Source organism: Chrysoperla carnea, chromosome 1 (assembly GCF_905475395.1).
Source record: "Chrysoperla carnea chromosome 1, inChrCarn1.1, whole genome shotgun sequence".
NCBI lineage: Eukaryota > Metazoa > Arthropoda > Insecta > Neuroptera > Chrysopidae > Chrysoperla > Chrysoperla carnea.
The window spans coordinates 130,015,954-130,025,801 of NC_058337.1; the positions used below are offsets into that span (position 1 = coordinate 130,015,954).

Consider the following 9,848-nt stretch of genomic DNA (forward strand, 5'->3'; position numbering starts at 1 on the left):
GACTGTCATTTTTCGATAAAAACCACCAGTTATGAGAAAATTAACAAATATACCGAATAGTAAATATAAATTGAACGACACGGTAATTCGAGAGCGACAACAATAATAACATGCAGCTGTAAGAGCAGGTAGATTGCGGCTTACAAAACAGGCGTGAGGTGAAGTTGAGGTAACTCAAGTGGCCTGTTTGTGATGGAGTGATTATCTAACTATACCAAAAAACAAATTTCATTGCAAAACAAATGAGTTGAGATTTCTGAGAGCTTTTGTCCGGGAACTTGGTATAAATACTCCACTGTGGACCGGTACGCTAGTCTTCCCTATTGAGTGATGTTATTAACTGTTGCAAACAACACGCAGAACATATTGAAAGCATAGGAAAATTTTCGAAAATTGTTAATAAAAATATGAAAATCGATCCTCATATTATTATGAATACAATTTGCCCTTAGCAACCACATTATTATTATTGGAAACCACTGTTTTTTTTTCTATATTTCTTGATTACCTGAAATAAAAGTATAATATATTGTAGCGGTATATCTATGTTGTAAGTCGTAACAGGTGACACAGTTGACTAAAATATTGATTATTTCAGAAAATATAAAATTTCATGTGCTTTCATTCTTATTATATTTTTATAAAAATTTCTCATTCAAATGAAAATAATATACTAATTAATAAAAAATTATCAATTTTAATCATATAAAAAAAATCACCTAAAATTGAAAAATTCGAACTACCCATAAATTTCTATTTATAATTTTCTTTTCTAAAATTTATTAATCCTACCCCGGAAAATTTTTTGTGTAAACAATATTGTTATTGTAATTTTTGTTATTTTTAGACAATAATTATTGTGTTATTTTTATCTAATAAGTTATGTGGTGAAAACAACTTTGGTGAAAAAAATATGGGTTTATTTGGAAAATTAGCACATTTTTTGGGTTTGAAGAAACGTGAAGTTCATGTTTTGGTTATTGGATTAAATAATAGCGGAAAAAGTACGGTGGTTAATCATTTTAAGAGTGAAGAAGATCGTGTTACGGAAATTGTTCCGACTGTTGGTTTCAATGTGGAAAAATTTCAGAGTAAGTCTCTAAAAAAGTTTAATTTAAGCTGAAACTTTTGAGATTTCGAAAAGGTTTAATATGTTGCAGGAATATTTGACAAAGCCCCAACAACTCATTCAAAAAATTTTTGAACGAAATCATTAGATTTGATTATTGAAAGTTGCCTATGCTATATAAAAATAAATTTAGGAAAAAAATTCTTAAAGCAGTATAATTTTTAACTCGAACACTGCGGGAAAATATTTTTTCTTGAGTAATCATAGACCGTAATAGGGCGACATCTTAGGGTACATGATTTTCTCGGTTTTTTCAATATCGAAAAATTTGTTTTCCATCTTTTCGAATAGTTGTAGGCACTGCCATTTAAACTGAATAAATTTTGTGATAAAACCTAGCCTCGGAAAATAGCAGGAAGATTGGAAGTGCCAAAGAGCTTGGAAATAGGAGGAATTTTATAAAGAAACATGACAATTTCCCGAGTTTTAGTTTCAAAAAGGAAACGCATATCATCAAAACTGCAAAGGTCCAAAAAAGGAAAATGAATTCTTACCGTTCCCTTGTAAAGGTCTCCTCATTTTAGTCACAACTGAAACATTTGTTGTCGGCTTCCTATTTTTCACCTGAGAGAGAAGCGGATAACTGAGTTTTCACCTGAGAGAGAAGCGGATAACTACGTTTATTAACGTGGCTCTGATTTGTCAGAGAAAAGAAGGCTGTTCACGTGGTTTTGATCCTGTACAAAAGTCTTTGAGGTTTCTCGAAATGAAGGGGATGAATTTGGAAACATTTTTGTTGAAAACGATTTCATTTTGGCTTAAATCAAACTTTTTATGCATGAAATATTACATTCAAGTAGTAAAAATTGCCTATATTTAATATTTTCCAGATCAAAACCTAGGTTTTACAGCATTTGATATGAGTGGCCATGGACGATATCGTGATTTATGGGAACATTATTACAAAGATTGTCAAGGTGTAATTTTCGTCATCGATTCCTCAGATCGACTCCGTTTAGTGGTCGTTAAAGATGAATTAGATCTATTATTACAACATCCAGATATAGCAAGTAGACGAATACCAATATTATTTTTTGCAAATAAAATGGATTGTAAGGATGCATTAAGTAGCGTTAAAATTGCAAGTGCATTAGCACTAGAACGTATTGTGGATAAACCATGGCATATTAGTGCTAGTAATGCCATCAGTGGTGAAGGTTTGAACGAAGGTGTTGAATGGTTAACGCAACAAATCAGAGAGGGTGTACTGATGAGGAAAGCTCAATAGTAGCGCGCGAATATTTATATATTTATATATTTATTATAAAAAAAAATTTATGAAATACTCTTGTCAATTGACTCCTTTATATAAAAATAATATATAATTAAATTTATTGATTATTTCAAAAAAAAAAATTGCATGTTTTAAATAAAAATTTTATTACTAAACTCATGGAAAAGTTATAATAAATATAATAATATCAGTTATTAAAATATGTATATCATTTGGGTCGGTCGGATACAGATTTTCTGTTGCATAATAGTTGAATATTATGCAACCGGTTTTTGATAATAATTCGAACCTTCGAACGAGGTTTTTATATCTATATTGTTTTCTTTGTTGACGTTTTCTTGAATATCTCTGCTTTTATTGATCGGATTGAGACGAATAAAAGAAATCATCAGATTGTTATGAATTTATTCATCGACTTTGTCTGCTATCGAATCCTGAATTTAATCTCAATACCTTAAGCAAACCGCTGAAACCTCATATTTTCAACTTTCTCTTATAAATTTTCGAAAAAAGAAGGAATTGTGTTGTACTTCTGGAAAAACTGTAACTTATGAACTTAAAAAAGGATGGTGAGTTTTAGCCCGATACATTATTTCAATTTTGGAATCGATTGAAAAAAAATAGCATTAGGTTTTTTTAAATGGCAGAAAGAAAATGAATAGTTCACAAATTCATTTTGATCCAAAAAAAAAAAAAATAACGCATGTTGACACTGTGATCATAATTAAGTTTAATTTTTTACGTAATTCGGCCTATTTACGGATCTTCATAGCGTAATAAATGACCCGGAAACAAGTGTTTTCAAGTATTAATGATACAAAATCTATGGTACATAACAAAAAAATAATTTTTTACATTTTTTTAGAAGTCTCGATCTTTGACGTCATAAGCAGATGGATTGACACTATGATAATTAAATATAATGAATACAATTTTGGTGGGCGTGCTGGCAACCTTTAATTTTATTGCAAATGGATTTGTTTATATTAGTGACATGCGCTCCCACCAAAAAAGTTGATCCTTAAACTAAACATAATAAAACAAGTCTTTAACAAATACAAATCAAAGACTCTATTATTAACGAATTCTCGAAATCGTAATCATTATAAATAAGCCACTATTTTGTTGCTCGAAATGCCCAACCATAGAATTTTTCAACTTACAAAAATGTGTCGTTCGAAAATATGAAAAAAAGTTGCCGCTTTTCGCCTCTGCCGGGGAGAAAAATAGTATAGACAACGGAAGCAAGTAAAGAATGTCTCCGATCTCACCTTTTGTCACCCTCGGTTGAATATGAGATCTGAGACATTCTTTACTTTAGCTCCCTAGATGTGTAATATACTATTTGTGTTTGTTTGTTCATTTACTGTAAACTTCAGCCAAAACTTTTCCAAGTAGGAATAATAATAATGCAGTATCCAATCGTCCCGTAAAAATGGTATAAATTTCGCTCGGATTGATTTATAAAATTAAAATATTAAACATCACATTTGCTCAAATTTTTGTTTTTGTATTGGATTGTTTTTGATTAAAGAATGTTTTCGAATTTGGATAAAAAAAAAGTAATGTTTTATAAAAATTTTGCAAAGAAATATTTGTAACACTAAAAATAAAATATTATCACGAAAGTTTTTAAAATTTGTTTTCAATACATTATGGCTTTTATATTTTAATCTAAAATTCCTAATTTGTTTCCTATTTATCCTTTAGAAGGATTTGTTTGTTAAGTAAGAATGAGTTACAGAAAAATAATTATATAGCTTTTATTTTCATCATCAAATAGGGAAACAATTAGCCCTTTCGATTACAGTGATGCGAACAAATTAAAGAGTGAAAAAAATTTCAGTTCCTATGTTTCTAACTTTGTGAATTAGAATTCTGTGCATATTTTCGCTTATTCAATTTACGATATGAAACGTTTAACTAATGCTCAACGTTCAAATTTTTCACATGTTATACAAAAATAACAATTCTGTAAGAACTGTGTATAGACTTTTACGTGGAGATAAGAAAAGGCGTGTGTTTCAACGAAGCTTCCGTTCAATCAAGAATTCGCCATGGGATTTGAGGGCCTTTGAAGAGTCTCATCTATATCAACAAACCTGCAACGTTGAAGCACCTAAAAGCTGCTAACATTCGTCAAATTATAACCGAAATAACGCCCCAAAAGTTGTGAAAAACCAAAGAAAAAATTTTGGACGAATACACTGCTGCAGAAGATGTAGAGTCGGTCATTTGACTGACATTATTAAATGATGATTATTCGATTGAATATTCGATTAACAACAAGTGAAAACAAACAATTGACTGAGTTAATTGTTAAAATACCATGCGTAGTCAGTGTTGATTTCTTTATCACATTACACATACAAACATGTGACACATACATAACTGTTAATCAAGTATAGTACATATTATAAAATTTCCGCCTAATTGGCGCCCTCACGGGTAAACAGTGATGTTTACGAAAAAATGTTTCAAACAAAAGTTGTTTAATTTTTGATAAGGAAAATTTTTTACAATTTAAACTTTTGTTCTATCTCTAACGGTTTACAAGATGGGTCCTACGGAACCAAGACCCAATTGACCTATGATGCTCATTTACGAACTCGACCTCACTATTTACGTCCTGAGTACGCTGTAAAAATTTCAGCTCGATGTCTTTTTTCGTTTTTGAGTTATCGTGTCCACAGACACGACGGACGGACGGACAGCCGGAAATGGACTAATTAGGTGATTTTATGAACACCTATGACAAAATTTTTTTCCTAGCATCATTATTTTTAAGCGTTACAAACTTGGGACTAAACTTAATATACTATGTATATTTCATATATACATGGTATAAAAATATAACTCAGATAATTTTACATTTTGTTTAAAAAAAATTAAAGGTAATAAACTCAATTTCATTTTGTAAGTTTGAAGGGTGCTATATCAATTATCGTGGTACCCCTATCTGATAAAAAACCCAGTCAAGTTATCAATGATTTCCTAATTTTATAACCTGGTGAAACATTCTATTATTTAACTAGTGTTTTGCCAATTTTTAAATTTGTTTCTTATGAGCAGTAAGTTTGAAAATCTAATCGACATGATTGAATATATTGTTAATGCAATACGTTTTTCCGTTGAAATTAAATCACGACTGACCGTCGTTAAAAGGGAATAGAGATTTGATTTCATAATAAATGCAAAACTAATTTTCATACATAAACAAATGACTTCGTACAAAGTATAAACAGACACTATTACAAAACTGAACATGGCATTGCCTATAAAAACCATGGATTATTATACTAAATAATCCGAATAGGTAATTGCATTGGATATCACCTATGTATGTACTGCATGTAAAAGTAAACGATTAAAATTTTAAGCTAGTGTTTTGTTGAATGCAAAAGGTATAATATTTACGAATTAATTTGTTTTGAAAATTCTCAACGAATTGTTCTACACCTAAATGACACATGCCTAAAAAAAGGAAATTATAACGTTAGAAACTTCCATACAGGTTAAAGTTTTGTTTTCGCAAGTACTTTGAAAATATGGGCCATTCCCTGCAATAAAAATTGTCGCGTTTTAAATTATACACAAAAAAGTTCACGAACTTTTTTCCCTAGAATGAAAAATAGAATCCTACTATTTCCTCCTCGAAAAGGCATATTCTAAACATTTTTTTGTGTTACTAGAAATAAAAGATTATGATAATTAACGTTAAAAGATGTAAAATTTTTAAAAATACTCATTTTTAAACCAAAAGATATTCATTTAGATAAAGTTGAAATTGCTAAAAATCTCAATTAAGAAACTTCCGTTCATATTTTTAATAAATAATTTTCATACATTATTATATGAGCATAAATATGAGCGATTAGGTTTACTAATTAGTAGATTGTGATCTTTATTAAAGTTGAAATAAAATAAAAAATTGCAGATACCATCAAAGTGCTTCTTGTATACTTTACCAGGGTAAAGTTTTTTTTTAATATTTACTAATTTATTTACAATTGCATTATAGTAGTGTGTTTTTTAGTTAAATTAAAAAAAATGCAGATAATTTAAAAACAAAAACTAACAACACTGTATTCCTTGAAAGGAAGTCAAATATTTACATTTTATTTATGAATATGGTAAAACATAGTAAAGGTATGTTATATGCTGGAGCAGATTAATATTAAATAACGAAATTTAAAGGAACTACCGACATAAAATCAGGTCCGATCGATTCGCTTGTGATATCGTAGCTATTAAACCGATGAAACGATTTTTGTTTTTTTTGAAAGGTAATTTGATCGAGAGAGTTCTTAGATATGTTTCAAGAAAATCTACTCAGCCGTTCTAAGATTATCGGCTCATTTCTAGTTGTTTCGCGTATGGAACCCAAACTCGCCTTTGAAACATAGCGCGTTTGAATCGATCTAATTATCTATCAAACAAAGAAAAATTAAAATAGGTTTATCAGTTAAGAAACAACGATATCACAGACAGACATACAGATACACATATATACATATAGCACCCCATTTTAAGTCGGGGGTTAAAAACTGATGTACCAGAGAATTTCGCAACGCTATCAATTTCAAAATTCAATTTTTTTTTTATTCATTTCGTTAAGAGTGTGTTATTCTGGTTGGTTGTGAAGGTCGTTTCTAGAAAAAGTTCAATTAAGTCTGACATTTAAGATGGCTATGCGAATAGCATATCTAAACATGGTTTCCATGGAAACGATATATATGAAAAGGTGTAAATCTTGGTTCTGCGGAAATAACAAATCAGTCCTTTATGGGCAGTCATTGTGAACGGATGCAGTGGTAACATTAGTTGCTGAATTATTGTTACATATATTTTTGTAAATATTTTTGAAAATAAAGATTATAATTAACATTAAAGTATAGCAAAGTTTTCAATAACTCCACCTAGTGGTGTTTTATTGTATCGAATCTACGTTCTAGAGTACGAAAATTGTTTTTCTGTACTAGATGACGTCATCAAGTATAACATCCAAACAAATTGATTTTGAACTCAAATTTTTTATATTTTTTTATTGATTTTTCATGACGGATTTAATTTAACAGAGTCAGTATCCAGCAACGCCCGTACATATTTGCTGGTACAGGGGTGAGACACCAAGGTTTATGATATTCATATTCTCACTTGTAAATGACACCATGGTGTTTAATAGTAGATAGTAAATAATAAATTTATTTGATAGATATTGTATCGATATGTTTTTAGCAACTTTGTATTGGTACGATTTAGAAAACATGGTACAATTAATCTCAATTAGCTTAGAATAAAGATATAAGTTATAGATAGGATCTCTTGAAGATTTATCCTATCTTTGGGCAACATAGATCTGAATTGTGACGTTTAGTATACCAAAACTAAAATTTATACAAACTCAACGATAAAAATAGTTAGACATACAGGTACATTTCTATATATACAATAATACGCTTCCATACCATTAATAGATACATATACTCACATATACACCTTTGATTATACAGGTAATATAGGTACACAATAATATATTCTTACGCAACACTGCCCATACGTCATGGGTTGGGTAGAAACCGTGTGCCGCGCAGCGAATGATCGCGAGTATTATATTATTATATGTTTACTAGACTCTTATGGTCTGCAACGATGTTTATAGTTTAGCGGTTTAATATTTATTATTTTATCATGTAGTCTTTTTAGTGTAAATATCTCTGTTGTTGTTTTTTTAAGTTGTTGTGAGTTTTTTAAATATTTGGAACAAAAAATTAAAATTTTATAAAAAACGAAGAAAAAAAAGAAGAATTAAACCAAAAGAAATGAAATTATTAATTAAAACTAATTAATAAAACTTTTTTTAGTGAACAATGTTTGATTAATATTTAAAAACCACAGTTGTTACCAATTGTTTGTGTTTTAACTCTTAAGTGTTATATATTTAATTGGCGAATTAATTTTTTTAAAAGGTAATTTTTTTAAAATTAATTATTTACGAAAAAAAAAGATGCCATGGTGGGTATGAGTGTAATGAAACCGATCAGTAATTTCCTGATGAAATAAATTATTGTTTTCATTGATAAATCTTTTTTGTGCTATCTTTCTAACCGAGAAATTCAATTTTTATGTCTGAATCAATTGCATTTCGTCTATAACGTGGTCATCGTCAGTATCAATTAGCTGATATTGAAATTTGAGTTGCTTGTCGCATTTTGGTCACTGCTTCGCTAATTCATTGCCAATTAAGCAACGAGAAACGTATCTTTTAGGATAATAATGACTATATTAGCTAATTCGTACTGACGAAGACCACGTTGTAGTTGGAATACGTAATTATAAAAACAAGATCCAGATATTGAGACGAATATAATAATTTTCTTCCAAGAAATGGACGTAATATTTCTTAAAATTATCACGAGAAACAAAAGTGTATTTTTAAGTTTCTAGAAAATTATTTTTAGAGTTCGAATCAGTTTTATTATAATATAAAAATCTTGATTTCCAATTTTGGTAATATTATTTCTTACATTTCAAGTAGAAATTAATTTATGTATTAGTTGTTTTCAATGGAAAATTTTTGTTAAATAGATGAATTTCTTCAAGTACTTGAAGATTAAGTTAAATCAAAATCGAACCCTTGTTTAATGAGGCATTGAAGTCTCCTGGACTTTTTTAATATTTAAGACGCTTTTGTATATGTTACTTTAATAAAAAATAATCTTGAATAATCTTTAAACTTTGACCTGATGTGTAATAAATAAAATTATTGATAGAGAATCTTCAAGGAAATTTATTTTTAGATTTTAAATTTTTTCATCAATAATTTCTATCTACGCAGTTCTTAAATATTCGTAGATCTAGGAAGTGGATATTTTTTTTGGATTTTGATAACCGGTTGACATTTTAGAGTTTTTTTATGATAAAAAATGAAATATTGTTTGAATTTTAAAGAAAATCTCTTTTATAAAACTATATATTTATGTGAATATTTTTCAAAATATCTACTTTATAATTTTCTAATCGACCTTCAATCTCTGGGAGTTTCAATTTCGTATATTTTAAATGATTTAAAAAAAAGATTATTCGTCTTATTTTTTTTAGCAATCCCGGAAAGGATTAAAAAATTTCAAAGCTTACGCATAAGCTATTCAATTCAAGCCTAGCTTTAAGGGTTGGTATATTTTAAAATTGAAAAATTTAGACTGTTGCAATTGTTATCTTACTTTTGTTGAATATAGTTTTAGGCTTAGTAAACAATAGGGCTATTTATTTACAAAATGATTCTTTTTTGTTTCGGACTGTTTTCAATTAAGTAAAGACATATATTATATCTTCTTTTCTGGTCAAAAAGCGCTGCTTGAAAAAGATAAAATATACTTAACTTTCTTAGGTTGAATAGTTTTTTGACAACTGTCCGAAACAAAAGCAAATCGATGAAAAGGTATTGCTTTTGGCTTTCTATATGTTTGAAACTTTGGCCATTAG

At 29.0% G+C, this 9,848-nt stretch overlaps 1 protein-coding gene across 2 annotated transcripts; it reads left to right on the top strand.

Moving 5' to 3' along the window:
• Nucleotides 1-878: 878 nt before the first annotated feature.
• Nucleotides 879-2,404, top strand: LOC123305667 (ADP-ribosylation factor-like protein 6). Of its 2 annotated transcripts, none has more exons than XM_044887447.1 (2): nt 879-1,118; nt 1,972-2,404. In XM_044887447.1, exons 1-2 carry the CDS (start codon nt 914-916, stop codon nt 2,355-2,357), a joined length of 591 nt encoding a protein of 196 aa, XP_044743382.1. In that variant the 5' UTR covers nt 879-913; the 3' UTR covers nt 2,358-2,404. The 2 variants fall into 2 exon arrangements, with proteins under 2 accessions (XP_044743382.1, XP_044743381.1); XM_044887446.1 differs by having other exon boundaries at nt 879-1,091; nt 1,960-2,404.
• Nucleotides 2,405-9,848: the final 7,444 nt, after the last annotated feature.

Bases quoted from the DNA above. Each gene is read 5' to 3' on its own strand.
- LOC123305667 (XM_044887447.1), top strand. From the start codon at position 914: ATGGGTTTATTTGGAAAATTAGCACATTTTTTGGGTTTGAAGAAACGT. The intron at 1,119-1,971 runs GCTGAAACTTTT...ATCAAAACCTAG, and splicing joins TCTAAAAAAGTTTAATTTAA to GTTTTACAGCATTTGATATG.